The sequence below is a fragment of the Diadema antillarum genome, unplaced genomic scaffold (genome assembly GCF_040938485.1).
Source record: "Diadema antillarum isolate AM-2024a unplaced genomic scaffold, OU_Dant_1.0 seq00000423_RagTag, whole genome shotgun sequence".
Taxonomy (NCBI): Eukaryota; Metazoa; Echinodermata; class Echinoidea; order Diadematoida; family Diadematidae; genus Diadema; species Diadema antillarum.
This window is the reverse complement of record NW_027271406.1, coordinates 194,511-212,021: the sequence shown is the minus strand read 5'-3', so window position 1 is coordinate 212,021 and position 17,511 is coordinate 194,511. Positions and strand designations below refer to the sequence as shown.

General features: G+C 38.5%; 1 protein-coding gene across 1 annotated transcript in view; it reads left to right on the top strand.

The window, feature by feature from the left end:
- The window catches only part of LOC139732454 (general transcription factor 3C polypeptide 1-like), a 49,736-nt gene that overhangs the window by 18,626 nt on the left and 13,599 nt on the right, over positions 1-17,511 (top strand). The window contains exons 14-24 of the mRNA XM_071643317.1: positions 18-36; positions 649-1,200; positions 1,872-2,069; positions 4,186-4,360; positions 5,947-6,136; positions 6,694-6,815; positions 9,737-10,050; positions 11,545-11,661; positions 12,792-12,905; positions 14,955-15,058; positions 16,600-16,774. Coding sequence (XP_071499418.1) covers positions 18-36; positions 649-1,200; positions 1,872-2,069; positions 4,186-4,360; positions 5,947-6,136; positions 6,694-6,815; positions 9,737-10,050; positions 11,545-11,661; positions 12,792-12,905; positions 14,955-15,058; positions 16,600-16,774 — 2,080 coding nt within the window. The remainder of the gene's footprint in view (positions 1-17; positions 37-648; positions 1,201-1,871; positions 2,070-4,185; positions 4,361-5,946; positions 6,137-6,693; positions 6,816-9,736; positions 10,051-11,544; positions 11,662-12,791; positions 12,906-14,954; positions 15,059-16,599; positions 16,775-17,511) is intronic.

Genomic DNA, 17,511 nt, shown 5'->3' with positions numbered 1-17,511 from the left:
TTTTATTTTTGTACCAGTTTCTGGTTGTGGGAAATTGTAAGAACCTTGTCACTGCAAAAAATGTCCACTTTCGCAGAATTAATATAACATTTTAAAAGATAGTCGAATATGGTGATAATGACGTTCACAAAGTGCACAGCGATAGAGAAATGATATGTGGGAGAAAAACACCAAGCATATTTCTTGTTTGATTAATCTTCAAACCTGTAAAAGTTTGGTCTGTATGTTATTTCTTATGTTATACCCAGGTGAAAAAAGCCACAAAGCGAAAAGCATCTGAAAGAAGGGAGGTAAGCTGTGGTTCAGTTGTCTTTTTTTTGTGTGTGTGTGCTGTACCTGTACATAGAATAAGAAGTAAAGTGCCTAGTATGATGCAAGGGACTGTGAGAGAGTCAAATGCCCATTAATTCTGAAAGTATTCATTTATGTGTATTAATTTCCTTTAGTTTAGTATGTGGAAATATCTGACCATTTTGAGATTAACTTGAAACATGCAACCTTTATTGTACATAAAGTAAAACAGAAGCTGATATTGTGTTATGTAGCATGTTACACTGTAATATGTAACTTTGACAATGCTCTCAAGCATCTATTACCTCACGAATCATTCAGCCACTTTCATACCAAACCTCCTGACTTGTGATGTAGGCATTCAACACTCTGGAGATTCGTAGGATCATGGAGATGTATGGCTATGCCGGCAAGTTCCTGCGGGCAGAGGCCATCCACAAATTCCTGTGGTACCTCATCTACGGCCACAAACAGGAGAATCCTTTATGGATGGAGACTGTGGACAACAGCGAGTTTGACAAGTTCTCCGTCTCTCAAACAAACAGCACAGAAGGGAAGGAACCAGCAAAACAGAAAGACAAAAGGAAACGAAAGAAAAATTCTGTGACAACAGATTTCACGGAATGCACTCCGGACAGCCAGTCGGGTGATACGGACAAGGATGGCGAGGCGAAGGCCCAGCCGGAGTCCACTAATGTGGAATTCTTGGAGAGACTCCAGGCCATTCGAGAGGGCAGCCACACTGAAATTGGCGTGTACATGGACACCAGCGACCCTGAGGATTGGCGGCGCTACGTCCCTCCCCCCCAGTTCCAGAAGGGGCGCACAAAGGGTTGGGCTAACATGAATGACATTATCTTTTCCCTACCCCTCTCGCTCTTCGTCAAAATGGTGTCCATGTCTCGTCAGGTAGGTAACGTACAGTCTTAAGATTTTCCATCTATCAGATACACCCTTGTTTTCAAGTATAATCATGACAACAGCTCTGTCTTCCTATTAGCCAATGCATACAAACTTATCAGATCATTACTCCCTATTCTCTGTTATAACCTAGACCCAAGACTTTTTCGTATTTGGCAGTTTGTGATAAGATTTTGGGAAGTGTGCCAGTCCTAAGATTCTTACAAAGACTTTAAAGCTGACTAAATGCATTCTGGGAAAAAAAAAAACAAACCTGAACTAAATCATCTTAACCAATCTCATGCAGGCTTTAGCCCATGTTTATTTTTGTTTATCGTGCAACAAGATTCTGAAGTTTGGGAAAGTGTGTTAACTTTGCACAGTAAGTACCTGGGTCTTGATGGTTTGGGATTTCAAATGATACTTAAAGTTAGACTGTTCAACATAAAGTGAAGTTGGAATGTTCAAGATAGAATGAAGTTGGAATATTCAGCATATTTGAATGTTCAACATAAACAGGACAACATGGTGGATAGTAGCAGATGCTGTGTAAGTCTTCTACCCTTTGGAATATGCAGCGTATGAGAAATTCATTTGTGCTTATTAATGGGGAGTCTTTCTGTGTGATTTTCATATGATTTCATACCTTCACTATTTTGCTGCTGAAATCTCCTATGTAGGTTCCTGGTCTGACGGAGTTTCTTCAGCACCCCACCAAGAGACATTACCCCATCACCCACCTGCCGTTGTTCCTCATTGAAGAGCTGTGCCGCATCCGCGTGAAGACCATTGCCTCCATTCACCGGTCGCTGGTACTCCTCAGCTGCATGGGCCTGGTCTACTTCAGCTGTTCGCAGCTCAACCACGACAAGACATTGGTAAGGAGTGCCACAAGGTTGCAACTCACATCCACTATGGAGCTACAAAGTTGTACGTATTTGACATCAAGTAGGCTGGAAGTCGCATATGTTTTCATTATCGATATCGCATTTTAAAGGCATAATTTACCATTTGCAAATGAACCAAAAACCCAGCATTAGTGCTTTAAAATAGTTCTAAAATGCAAGTTAGGGATAGAAACAACCACTGTAAAAATTTGAATCCATATAATAGATGTTAAGTGTTTTGAAAAAAAAAAATGTTTGTAGACTAAACTGTCTACAGTTATGGTTTAATGAGAAAAATACTGATATCTCCTTATATTTTGGCTTCATTCAGAAACATTTATGTAGTTTGTGATGCAACAGACATATACATATGCATCAAATGTAATATTTTGAAAATTTTAGAAATCACTGCTCCCATAGGCAAACAAGTCCTTTTATATGTTGCCCTTCTGAGCTAGCTGTATATGAATATAACTTGTTAAAAATTGATTTTTTTTTAAAATTCTTCGAATTGTTGATGTTGGACTCTATGAGCGAAATAGTCAGAGGGAGCATTTACATATACAAAGTGGGCTGTGCAAGTAGAAATGTTAATGCCACTTGATCCTTGGCACCAGAATGCCAACAACATGGTAGTTAGAAAAGGTTCTGGGGTATGCACTTCTTCTATGTTTGTTTGACACTCTTCTCTGTCTTCCATGGACTTAACTTTCACAAGTTTTACAGTGTGTCTAGTGGAGATCAAGAAATACATTTCTATTTTTCAGTTCTAAGAATATTCTGCCATTGGAGAGGTTTCTTTTTGTCACCAGAGAAAATATGCGTTTCTGTCAAGGTGCAGCAGAAAGTGGCTCTAAATGTCATTGGCTGTTAACTTGAACGAGAAGTCACTTTTTAAAGGCAGGATTTACCATTTTGCAGATAAAACAAAAACCCAGCTTTAGTGTTTCATAATAGTTCTAAAATGTGAGTTAGGGATAGAATCAACCAATGTGAAAATGTTAATCAGTATGATCAAGTATTGTTTAATATCGTTATATAGAATGTGAACAGTAGTTATAATATGATTATTTCTGGAATAAACCATCTAAAAGTGTACAGTTATGGTTTATTGAGCAAAATAATTATATAATGGGAATCTCCATTGATAACACCTTATCACGAGAATCACAGATGAACAGTACTTGCCGATCCGCCATGGCAGCTATCAGGAAGATCTCTCCAATACGCACTGTCCTAGATCGTGGCACCACCCTCAGACTTATTCATGCTTTTGTCACGTCAAGACTGGACGCATGTAATGCACTTCTCGGTAACGCACATGCAAAAACCATCGCTAAGCTCCAACGGGTACAAAACATAGCAGCAAGAATCACAGAAAAGGCGACCACACACACCAGTACCAAACTTCTCCTCAGAAACCTCCACTGGCTCCCTGTCTGCAAGCGTGTAGAATACAAAATACTTCTTCTCACATACAAAGCACTCACTGGTGAAGCTCCATCCTACATTTCTGACCTCATCCACGTCTACACACCTCCTCGTGCTCTCCGGTCACAACACCAACTACTTCTTCAAGTCCCCCGCTTCAACACTCAATACTATGGCTCAAGTTCCTTTTCTGTCATGGCACCCACCCTATGGAACACCTTACCCAACTCTGTTCGCACCGCACCAACACAAGAGACTTTCAAAACTAAACTAAAGACGTATTTATTTAATCAATACTTTGATCACTTTTCTTAATTTCTTTATTGTTGTTGTAGTCAGTTGTATTGTATTACATATGTATTTTCTAATTGTATTGTTATTATAGAAAATTTTGTAAAGCGCATAGAGACTTAAGTGTAACATGCGCTATATAAGCAGAATGTATTATTATTATTATATCCTTATATGTTAGGCTTCATTGCAACATTTTTATATATGGTAGGAAGTTTTGTGATATGACTGTCCTACACATATGCATAAAATGTGATAGCTCAATCACTTTTTCAATTCACCGCTCCAAGTGGTAAACGATACCGCCATGAAAATAATGATTTTGAGTTGAATCATCTGAAAGATGATAGCTTCTCAGTGGTCTTGCTTCTGATTTCATTTCCAGACAAACTTCTTCCTCTGCATGTCTGGGTTCTACCTGGATACCACCAGCTCTGCCGCAAGCGTGGTGAAGACAGAGGTGAAGGAGTACCCACGTAGGACCTTCACCTTCACCAGCTTGGAAGGGGTGGAACTGTATTGGATGGATCTTCGGATGACCTGCCTCAGCACCCCACTGGGTTAGTAAGCCCCCATCTAGGCCTGTCTTGTTTCGGTTGGATGTTGGATCAATGACTATTCAGGGGCGAATCCAGGAATTCCATTAAGGGGAGGTGCCTTTACAAAATGAAAGGGGGCATGTGTGCCCCCTCCCCCATTTTTTTCTTTGTATTTCTTTTTTGTTTGTTTGTTTTAACAAGAAATAAAGAGGGGGCGTGCACCCGGTGCACCCCCTCTGGATCCGCCACTGCTATTGATACTTATACAGTACCGAAGTGAGGATACCCAATCTCTTGTTAGAGCTAGGGTTGGAATCTGCTGTGCGTGAACTCTTGGGCCAGGTGAGGTTGCTCAGAATCGGTTTCCATGGCGATGAATGACTGTGACATCACACTTTGTGCTCTTTTAATGTAGAACTGAAGTCTTTCTGGCAGACGTCAGTTTCTTCAGGTGGCATGATGAAGGGTTGTGGGAAGTGACGTGGGATTACAAGTGATGAGAAGAGTTTCTGCTGATTGAGAGTAGCCTCTCCTTCGCAGCAGTGTTTTGAAGGAGAATCAAGGGTAGGGGGAGAACCGAGTCATCACATTAACCCTAACCAGGCCCGGATTTTTTTTGGACTGTTCTGTTCGGCCAAGATCTTAGTTGTCGATTGTGCAATCGCTGTGAAAAATGGCACACACATTACCCGTCGTGTAATGTACCAAACTGTAAAAGATTGAATATTTCATTTTTATATCTATATTAATCAATATGCATGAAATAATTTATTTTGCTTTCTAATTCAGAATATAAAGCTAAAACCATCCTAATTTTTGGTGACTAAAAGGATGACTCTTTGTGTCACAAAGTGCAACATACAAGAGTTGTGTGATGTTTATGTTCTGATGTCATTGATTTGAAAATTTGTTTGAGTGTCTTCAAAGATATCAGTAATATTGCACCACATTATCTCATCGATATGTTTTGTCTACGGGCCTGTTTGTTATCTTCATTCTAGTCCCGATCAAACTCTTTTTGTGGTTCCTGGATTCAGTTTGTCCTCTTCTGGTGAATGTTTCATTATTTGTACTCATATTCAGTACTCTTACCGCTGTTTTCATTTTTAAAAAGAAACTTGAGTCTCACTTATTTGAAGAACAATACTATGTAATTTATGATGTATTTCTGCTCGTACTTGATTTTTTTAAAGTTTGTTTCGCTTGTTGATTGTAAAGCACTTGGAATATTTTGGTTATAAGCAATATATAAATTGTTCATCATCATTATATTATTATCATTATTATCATTATGATGATGATGATGATGATGATGATGATGATGATGATGATGATGATGAGGAGGAGGAGGAGGAGGAGGAGGAGGAGGAGGAGGAGGAGGAGGAGGAGGATAACAATGATGATGATTATTGTTATTATTATGCTCCCAATGCATGGAATGCTCCACCCTGTCAATAAGAGATTTCTCCAAGCTCTGTAATTCTAAGTATATTTCTGCAGTTACTAATCATTTTATAAAGTTGTGTAATAACTGTTTTTTGCTTAGTGCTGTGATACATACCATGCACAGTGTCCAGTGTATTTCTGTTTAATTATTATCTACTTAGGTATCTTTGGTAAAAGGCGGGACCAGGCCAGAGAGGAGAAGAAGAAAAAATTGCCTCGGAAGAACGAAAGACACTCAACTCTCTACAGTATGTGCATGATAGCTAAATCTCAGGAGGTCCCACATCTTCCCCCAACCCAGCTTCCAGGGGATGGCAGGGGAGCCGCTGGCTTTGACTCTTCCCACTTTGCGTGAGTTTTTCTCTTTTTTGTCTTCTTTTTTTTCTCTCTCTCTATAGGTCCCTTTTCCAGTCCTGCCCAATTTTCAACAGATTCAATGAAACTCAGAAAGGTGTTTGTACGCTGTGCATTTGAATTTCATTGTCTGACACAGCAGCTTTTAGATTAAGCAAGCCTGATGACATTAAAGTGAAAATTTGCTTGAGGTTCAAAAAAAGCTTCCATCAAAATAAGAAATGTACTATCATGCAAAGAGAACAGTGAAGTTTCATTTAAGGATAAGTTCACCTTTGTAAACACGTGGATTGAGCGAATGCAGCAATTCTAGTAGAACACATCAGTGAAGAATTGAGGAAAAATCAGAGAATCCGTTCAAAAGTTATGAATTGTTTGAAGTTTCTGTACTGCCAGTGCTGAATAAGAAGACTACTTAAAGACTAGTCTTCAAGAGGTTAAAGAGAAGTGTGTGCTGTTTACTGTGTTTTAGTTCCCCACACTCTACACCAATTTTTGACTAAGTTGTGATCATTGTTTTAATTGCTATATATATCTTCTTTCTCTTCTGCCAGCTTCCGTCGATCGAACTGGTTCAAGTTGCATTCCAAGCACAAGTACTCATTCACCAAGAAGCCAAAAGTGAAGATGGGGAGATGCGTAGGTGAAAACAGCCATAACAAAGACTTACCGAAAGGTGAACGAGGTATTTCTATTCAGAGGTTGTTACAGCATTACCATTATACACGTATGTAAGTTATACTATAGATGAATTTAAAGCTAATTGTGCTGTTCATTGGTAATCTTGTTAGTTGTAGTATTCAAATGGTGAATATTGGCTCTTTATCTATTGCAGTCTAAATTGTTGGTATTTTTACAGCTTTGGGTAGAAGTTAATATATGTATGTATGTGTGTATCTATATTTTGAATCAGATTACCCTCTTGCTCATATGTGACCCTGCACCTCAAAACAAGCAAAGAGTCACCATACATAAATATCAAGTTAAGACCATGTTCTGAAAGAGCAAACTTTAAGCTTTGATATGAGGTATAACTCAAATCAAATGGACTCTTCTAACCAATCTAAATATTGGAAAGAAAGCACAAAATCAGGAAAAGTGTGAACTGAGAAAAGAGGCTCTGAAGTACAGTGTCTATTCAAGTGCTTAATCTTTACCAAACCGTGCTGGCTGTGCGATGAATGGGACAAAAAACAGGAAGTAAACCACCGGAGTAACCACAATGATGGGATTATGAGATTAAACTGAAATTGAGCATGCCTCATTAACACATTTTGTCAATAATCAATGCCAACTTTCAAAGCAGTAGCATTATCCTTTCAAAAGTTATTAGAGATGAAAGTGAAGAGTGTGTAAAAGGTTTTTCAAAAATGAAATCACAATATTTTACCAAAAATGTTCGAGATAAACTGCTAAAAAAACACACTTTCCTGCCCATTTCATGATCCCAAATTTTAGTATGATGTAAAAGAAGACTTACTCTTTCAGAAAATGTGAAAAAGTCAAGATTGGCTACGTTGACCCATTTCACCTATTTTCAGTCTTCATGCAAAATCAGTGTGTGCGACTTTTTGTTCGTTTTGTGATGCACGGTCACATATTATGGCGCCCTCATGTACAAGGCACACCCCAACTTTGGCCATTGGGTGGGGGGAAAAAAATACATAGGCAAGTGTTTTGAGACATGCCTGTGTCATTGAAGAATGCTTTACCTCAAGTTAATTGCTCAAGTTTTTATTGCAAAATAATAGCAAATCTGTATGGGAAATTCGGATCAATTCTGACAATTTTGTATTGTGGGAAGAGATTGTCTTCAAAATGCTAGGGAACATGGCGAAAGAAAAATTATAATTTCATTGCAAATGTTATTAATGGTGTGCCAATTACTTTAATAAAAGAATATCAATGAATATGATAGCAAACATATATCTTGTGCATTTCTTGAATTAGGACTCTGTCACAGAAATTTGAAATCATTATCATTCACATTTCTTGAGCATGTTCTACTGATGATGACAAGTACATATTACACTATTGTCAATACAGACAATAGATTACCTTCCTGCAATAGGGTTTGTACACATTGTGTGCATTTCCCATGAGCAGGGATTTGCGTGCATTGGTGTTTAAGGCGCACCCCCAACTTTCAATATTTTTTCAGGACAAAAATGGTGCGCCATATACAGTGTACATGAGTGTTGCGGTACTTGTGCCAAAAGACAACATCTGTGACTTCTCACAATGTTTTCTTGATGTGAGAAGAAATATTTGCAAGGCCCTTTGTGCGGTGCAGTAACAAAGTGCTGTGTCCAATTAGTTTCAAGTGAAATGTCATCATATTCTGTTCCTGTCAAGTCATTTCCTTTTAATGCAATCATTAAGAGGCTTTCCTTAATGTTTTTATGCCTCCGCCACGAAGTGGTGCCGGAGGCATTATGTTTTCGGGTTGTCCGTCCGTCCGTCCGTCCGTCCTTCCGTCCGTCCTTCCGTCCGTCCGTAATGAATTTTGTGGACAAGGTAACTATCAAAACCTGTTGAGGTATCCTAATGAAACTTGGCATGCATGTGTATTAGGGAGTGAAGTTGTGCCTATCAACTTTTGGGTGCACATGCTCAAGGTCAAAGGTCAAAAGGTCAAGGTCAAATACATAAAATTTCACTATTTCCACCATATCTATGCAATGCCCAAAGATATTTTCTTGAAACTTAGTGTATACATGTATTACCCAATTAAGATTCTCTGGTGAAAGTTTGGGTCATGAGGTCAAAGGTCATAAGGTCAAGTAAAAACATTAAAACTTCCTTTTTTTTCTCCGTTCCTTGGAAAATTGTTCAAGGTATCTTCATGGAACATAGTATATACATGTACTGACTGGCAGTGATTAGAGAATGTAGGGTTCATGGGGGTCAAAGATCAGGGGTCAAAGGTCAAGTGCAACACTTCAAAATTTTACTATTTCCCTCATGTTTATGCAATGCCAGCAGGATTATTATTTTTTTTACACTTGGTGTATGCATGTGTAACCTAATAGAAATTCTCTGGAAAGTTTTTCTTTTTCTTTTTCTTTTTCTTTTTTGCCTCAAAGGTCAAAAGGTCAAAGATCAAGTGAAAGTGCTGAACTAACTTTTTCCTCCATATCTTGGAAGTGGCTCAAGTTATCTTGAAACTTACTATATATTTATGCATGTTCTACCTGAAAGTGATTATCTTATGAATTTTAGGGTCAAAGGCTAGATGAAAATGGTAACAATTTACTATTCAATACAGAAATTGCGCTTTTTCTCCATACCGGTACCTTGAAAATTACTCAATGCATAAACTTATGAATAGGTCAAAGTCAAGTTAAAGTCCTTAAATCCCCAAATACATGCTCTCTTATTCATCCAATTAAACCTAGGTCAATGAAGGTGAACATTCAACACATTTGTGACAAACTTGTCATTTTAATATTTTGCCAATTTTGTGAAAATGTAATCACACATTGTCTACATGTACTATCTAGACCTATCAGGAGAATCATGCATTATGGCGGAGGCATACCAGTCGCCATAGCGACATTTCTAGTTTACTTAGTTATTTTTTTTTTTTTGTTGTAGCTGGAAAAAAAAATATAATGGTGGTCAAAGTAGCGGCCATTCAGCACAAGCAAGCCACTGTCGGTGGCAAAGGTCAGAAGCGGAAACGTGCCCACCGAGATGAAGGACCAGAGGGTGTCAAGCCCAAGGCAGCTAAATCAGGGGGCGGCAGTGGCACGGGAGGGGGCAAGAAGAAAGCGGCCAAGTCGCCAAAGAGCTTCAAGCTGTCCGGCAAAGTCGTGCGAAACAAGCACATCGCGGACAAGGTGGACCTGGAGAGCATTCAAAAGAAGGCGCAGAAGAGGGTGAAGTGGAGCACCGCAGAGGACAACTTGGTAAGTCTAAAGGGTAATGGTGGTGGTGGTGGTGGTGATGGTGGTGATGGTGGTGGTGATCGTCGTGGTGGTAGTGATGGTGGTAATGGCGGTAATGGCGATGGTGGTAGTGGCGATGATGGGGATGGTGGAGATGGTGATGGTGATGGTGGTGGTGGTGGTGGTAATGATGTATTGTGATGAAATTATGCCCCCACATTACTGGAATATGTAACTCTCCTACATGCATGTCATCATCCTTTTTAGAGTTTTTGGTTTTTCAGAGTACACACTCTATGGCCCGAATTCACAAAGGTGGTACAAGTGAAACCATGGTTTAAACCATGGACAAAAACCATGGAGCGCCGAGTGTCGCACGGAATATTTTGTTACGAAATTGGTCATTTCGTTGACAAAATGACCGTTTCTTTAACAAAATTATCATTTCGTGGACGAAATGTTCATTTAGTTACAAAATGTTTTCATTTCGTTTCAAAATAATCATTTCATCAACAAAATGACTGATTTTGTAATGAAATATTCTGTGCGACACTTGACACTCCATGGTTTTTGTCCATGGTTCAAACCATGGTTTCATTTGTACCACCTTCATGAATTCGGGCCAGTTAGTTTATCTGCTCAAGGAGAACTTCATGTGAGGACGTATTTACAGCTGTAGATGTCCACACAGATATCACCAGTTTGAGATGGCAGAGTGTGATTGATAGGTTCAAAGAGCATTATTACCTACATGTATGGCAAGATGGGATATGTTTTTACCTGTGTTTGTTTGTTTGTCTGTGTTCAGAATACCTCAAAAAGTTGTGAACGGATTTGAATGAAACTTGCAGGAAAATATGATAATGATGCAAGGAACTGAGGATTAAATGTTGGTAATAATCAGGAAATTTTAATGAATTTTTGAAGGACTTTTTTTTTTTAATCATTTGGCAGTTCAAGCTGCGTGTATTTGAAGTTTGCATATGCGCACTAAAGTGTGTGCTCCGCTCGGGCAAGGCACCACGCAGCTGGAAGCTGATGACATAAACAAAAGGCATAACATACAAGTTTAACATAGCTGTTCTAGTTTGTTACTGGTTCTAATTGTGGTCTTTGCAGTCTTGCAAAGTTTTGAACTCAACATTCAAAATTTGTGATGCAGTGCTGATACTTAATGCTGATGTTTGGAAAACCCCTCTGTCATGCTTTGAAAACTGCCCCCCCCCCAAAAAAAAAAAAAAAAAAAAGTTTTATACATGTCAATCAGAAATTTATGTGGATCAGTTATGTGTGAGGCACTTTGACAAGAAATAGCGTAGTGACAGGGTTTGGAGGCATGAAAAAAAAAGTCACTTTTTATCTCTTTAATGGCAAAATTTGAACAGCCATTCATGTTTATTTTGAACACATCTTTCTTGTTTTTAAGACTTTCCAGGCTTATTCAATCAGCACTTCAACTTAAGAGACATTCAAGTCAAAATGACATTTTCTTCTCACTCTGTGTGTACCATGCAGATTATGCTATGTGGTCTCACCCAGAGAATTCTCAAAGAACATGTTGTGTCTGCAGAGTCCGTAAGGCATTTCATCCATTGGAACATCAGTAGAGACATGCTACAGGAAAGACTTGTGGTAATGTACTCAAGAGATCATCCTGATATTTGTTCGTTTTTTCACAGAATTGCTTTATTTCAATGTTAATTACAATTTTGTTTATTTATATTAATTTATTCATGTGAATTTATATTAATTTATAAATAAATAATCTATTATTTATACATTATTTTATTTTATTATAATTGCAATTTCTAAGGGATGGTACAGTATTGGTGGAGATGAGAATTGGCCTTTTAACTTTTTGCGAGATACCAAGAAAACACTTATGATATAGTACAGGGCATACCATTTTAAGAGCAATTCAAAATTTATTTGATGAAAATCAGGTTTAGAATGACTGAAACATCCAAAAACAAAGTAAAACAAAGTGATCGTAATAAAGTATGGGTCCCACAGTTACTAGAATCGCTCTCTTTTGGATATCTCAGCCATTTCAAAAGCAATTTTCATCAAATAAACGTTAAATTTCTCATGGAATGACATGCTCATTCATATTTCATAAGAGGTTTCTCATTCATATTATCTCACAAAAAAATGTTAGAAATCTGAAATTAGGTCTCAACCAAAACTGTACGATCCCTGTAATTACAATTGTAGGGGTTGACTTCTGAGTATATCACAGTATCTAAACGTGATTGGAAAGTTCCAGGGTGTAGCAGAAATCAACCTGAAAACTCATTAATCCTCTTAATTTTCAAAAAGAAAAAAAGATTATTAAAACATCACACATTGAATCCTCACATTTTCTTCTGGGCTTCAAGTAATTTTCTACTGACCTTTGCTGCTTTCTGATTCTGTAGTTCTCATGCACATTTTGTGAGGTGCACAAATCCATTTTAATAGGTGATTTTGTTGGTTATATGAGTTTTCATTTGAAGCGACATTAAACAGTATTCTTTTGGAGATGATCTGCCAGAAGTACACTCCTCGATTGTGTGTCAATGTGACCCATTTTACCTATACTTCACAAAACTACAAAAGATTTTTTACCATGTAAAGTGCAAACTTTAGTTCAGAATCCTGAGTTTTAAAGGATCAGAACTTCCAAACAATAAACAGACATATAATGCTTTAGAGCCATGAAAAGCTAATGTGAATCAGAGAAGAGGCAGCCACCCTATTTCTCCTGTGAATATTTCCCTCAGGAATCGCAAGACAAAACATCTTGCTCTGTCTGCCGAAGATTTAGACACTTGATGAAAAAGCAAACGAATGTGTCCAATTTCTCTGTCTGGCTCACCGACCTCACAGCAGACAAGGTAAGTGAAGTCACATTTGCTATTCAAAGTTTTATCAAAATGCATTCACATTTTCCATTTTTTTACCTCCACCAAGGGAGGAGGGTATGTTTTCATCGGCATTGACTTGCTTGTTTGTTTGTTTGTTTGTCCGTGTGCAAAATAACTAACTGAAAAATTGTGGACAGATTTGGATGAAACTTGCAGGAAAGGTTGAGAATGACACAAGGAAGAGATGATTCAATTTTGGTTGTGATCAAGAAATTTTTATGAATTTTCAATATTTTGGCAGGAAGGGTCATTGAACTTCGGAGTTCAAGCTGCACGTCTTTAAAGGTTTTCATACGTGCACTAAAGTGCGTGCTCTAGTTTCTGCTAGGGTGAAGCACACCGCGCAGCTGAGGGTTTATGACATAACAAAGGCTTCTACATTGGGAAATCGGGCGATTGTTCAGCATACGTACATATAGGTGGAAATTAGTTGCTTTGCGGAGGTCTGCGCTCTCAGAGTGCTTTTCTAGTTTTATTATTTATTTCAATTTCATTCATTGCTTTACATTCCACTGGGATGTTTATATGTTAAATGTGTGAAACATAATATCTCCCATCAAGGAGTACACTTCAATCTTTTGACTTGAATGTTCAGGGAAACAAATGTACAGATATTTAAATATGCAAAATAAATACACACAGCATGAAATTATTTCTGTCACGGAATACACTTTGGTCTTTGTACAATGTAGTATTTGACTGTTTAGGTAGACAAGTGTACAAATTTTCAAATATATTACAAATTTGATATACTGATGAAATCTTTGCATAAAAGAAACAATGCAACTTTTTATCCCCCTCCCCATAAAACAAATACAAATTTGTCTTCCCTTATCATCAATTCGTTAATGTGCCCTTTATGAAAGCCCCACTCCAACTGCACCCCCACTCCAACCTTTTTTCTCTAATTGTACCCCCTCCCTAAACCTGCCTATTCCCAGATCCTACTATCAGCCCCCCCCCCCATCTCATAAACACTCTTCATAACCCAGCTATGCACTCACACATACAGTATGTCCCCCCAAAAAAATTACAATCAAATTTTCGCATTGATAACACCCAATATGATTAAACTGTCTAAATGCTACTTCAGGGTCTTAAAACATAACATCTTAGCTATATTTTGTAGAAAACCCCATTCAATTTGGTTAAGCGTTCACAGAGAAATGTGAAAAGTTGTAAAGCATGTCATGAGTCTGATTCTTCCAAGTGTAGCACTTTGATGCTTTTGTGTGTGAATACAGTAGACAGAACGTGGAGGGAAGAGATCCTTGACATCCTCTACAAAATTCCTCATTTCTATTTAGCCACTGAAGCAAATCAAATGGGGTTTTCTGTAAGATGTGGGCAACGAGTTATAGTTTCATACCCTGAATTTGTATTTTGATTGACTATTTTTAATGATATCATTGCGGAGGGTCTCGTAATTTTTTTTTTTGACGTACGGTACACGCTCCACTCATCGCTCCCATACACAGCCTCCACACCCTTCTCCCCCCCCCCCCCCCCCCACACACACACACATAAAGACACACACTCTGACATACTAATGTATAGATTCAGTACGTCATGAAATGAAAGTGTGCATGCACTTCATGCTTAAAATTACACCATATTCTCCCACTGTGCGCGTGGTCTTGCATTGCAGAAGTGAAGCGCTTTTGTGGCAAGTTTAGGAAAGCTAAACCACATGCTTGTTGGTGTGAATTGAATTTCAAACTAAAGTTTACTTATTCATATTACAGTGTTGCATATCAGGGCAATTACCCTCCAGCTAAATACTGGTTTTGTGATAAAGTTACAGTAAAGATTAAAGCTAGGGTAGGTTTAGGGTTAGGGTAGGTTAAAGGTTGGGGTTTGGGTTTAGGGCTGGGATTAAGTTCAGGATTAGGATTAGGGTTAGGGTCAGGGGAAGGGTCTGGGGTAATTGCCCAGGGGGTAATTGCCTGCCCTAGACTCCAGTGTCGATCTCCAGAATGATAAGGGCTCCCTCGTTCTTATATTATTTCCACTGCCCAGAGCTTCATGGCTACGTTGCCTGCCAAAGATGGTGACTATGAGGACCCCGCTGTCTGTGAGGAGATCTTCAGGAACCTGTGCATGCAAATTCACGAGAGATTTGAGTAAGTGAAAACTGCTCAGTGGATACTCAAATGTAAAGCAAGATATAGTTTTGCAGCATGGAATTTTTGCGAATTGGTGCCAACAACCTTTTTTTCGTGGCATGACATTTTTGTGAATTGTCATGGTCATTCAGTGCAGTGACAAAATTTTTGAGCGCATTTGAATATTGTGAATATTTGCTCTTGCAAAATTTGGGAAATCAAAATGCTTGTGAACATTTCTGGTTTTACAGGAACTAGACACAAAAAGAATTGTAAAGGTAAACCCCTATGATTCGATCTGCATTTACTGTGTGAGAAAGTAGAGATTGAGATCGATATAACAGCATATTATTTTGGTGAGAATATAAAGTCACTGTGCTTCAAACTAGAACTTTCGGCTGAAAATGAAGTAGCGTCTATGATATGATTTGATGGGGGGTTCTTGCATGTTTGGTATCCACACTCAATTATGTCTGCTCACTGAAGCAATGTTTATATGGGCAATACTTTCATATATTTGCCAATCTCTCTCTCTTACTATATTTTACTGTGGTAACAGTTACAACGTATGTATATTTATGGTGAAATATGTATATGTTAACATAGATTAACACATCAGAGTACAGAAGTAAATTGACATCATTTCCAAAGGTATACTGAAATACTCTGTAACCCCCCAGTGAGAGAAGTGAAAAGAAAATAGTGATATTATTTGGCTACTGCACAGTTTTGAGCAGGAAATTCTGTCATCTGTTCCCAAGCTCCAAAATTTCTCAAAAATAACAGCATCATGGAGTTGACAATGTATATTGAGAGTGACAAGAGATAAAACAAATACTTCATGTATCAACTCAATGTCAGCCATGTTCGATCACCCAGCTTGTAAGCTAATCTTTCAAGTATTTTCTGTTTGTTTATTAAAGAAAGCATGTGAACATATAAGGCGTGGTCGCACTGGCAAAAGTTCGAGAAGTTTAAGAACGTGATCTGTAAGATCTCGAAGTTTTGCCAGTGTGACCACAAACTTCTCATGAAATTTCCCACTCCAACTAGGGATATTTCCCCCACCCATGCCAAACTTCTTGATCTTTTGCTAGTGTGACTGCTGGAAGCTGAAATTTTGCGATCTGTTTTCATATGACAGTCGATCACCTGTTTCCGGATTTGGCCATGCCTTAGAAGCACATGGCTATTGTGTTGTACATGCACTCATTGTTACAATACGTAACAACCACTAGGCATCAGACGGCGCGCTCTTTTTCCTTCCTTGTGCGTGCGCACTAATGGCCCAAGCTTCTCGATCCAAAGATCGAGAAGTTTGGCTGCCAGTGTGACCACACGACCAAAGATCGCAAAGACTTTGTGATCTTAAACTTCTCAATTTTTTGCCAGTCTGGCTGCGCCTATAGCCTTAGTTGTTACATGATGCACTAATGGTGTATTACATGTATTTGGTGAATCCCTTTTGTATAATCTGTCCACACAAAGGAAAACATGATTAACAGTTAACACATCGCCATTGTCCCCTGAAATGCGCTGACTGTTGATTTTATTCCTAGAATGCTCAACACGAAAGAGAGGCTTGCTATGCCAGCCAGCTTAGATGAGCTGCATGAGAAGTATGACATCATTCCAAGCACAGCGCCCCCTGCCATGACCTACAGTAACCTGGAGTCATGTGATGTGTCATCTGACCAAGATATCATGATGTGTATTCTTGTGAAAATTGTCTTGGTAAGATGTTGGTAAAGAATTCATATTTATATGACTGAATTGTCTCTCTCTGTAAAATATCGATTTGAAATTGCTCCCCAATACCCTTTTTTTTTTCTCCGGTAAATTTAAATGGCAATTACGGTTAGGTCTTTTTTAATGGAAGACAATATGAAATGTGAATGTTGTAATTATTAACCAAAAACAAAAATATAGGTATTAGAGTTTCCACTTGCATGTAAGCCAAATACCAAGTGACAAAAGTCTGTCAGCAAGTTTCTGTCAGATTACAAAAAAAAAAAAGATAAGTTCTTTCTTTTCTCTCACTTTCTTCTTTGTTTTTTTTTCCTCTTTTCTCCTTTCTTTTTTACCAATGGAGGACTCATTTCCTAAATTGCTCTGTATTGTGTTCTTCCAGTTTTTTATGCCTCCGCCACGAAGTGGTGCCGGAGGCATTATGTTTTCGGGTTGTCCGTCCGTCCGTCCGTCCGTCCTTCCGTCCGTCCGTCCGTCCGTCCTTCCGTCCGTCCTTCCGTCCGTCCGTAATGAATTTTGTGGACAGGGTAACTACCAAAACCTTTTGAGGTATCCTAATGAAACTTGGCATGTATGTGTATTAGGGGGTGAAGTTGTGCCTATCAACTTTTGGGTGCACATGCTCAAGGTCAAAGGTCAAAAGGTCAAGGTCAAATGCTTAAAATTTTATAATTTCCCCCATATCTATGCAATGCCTGAAGATATTTTCTTGAAACTTAGTA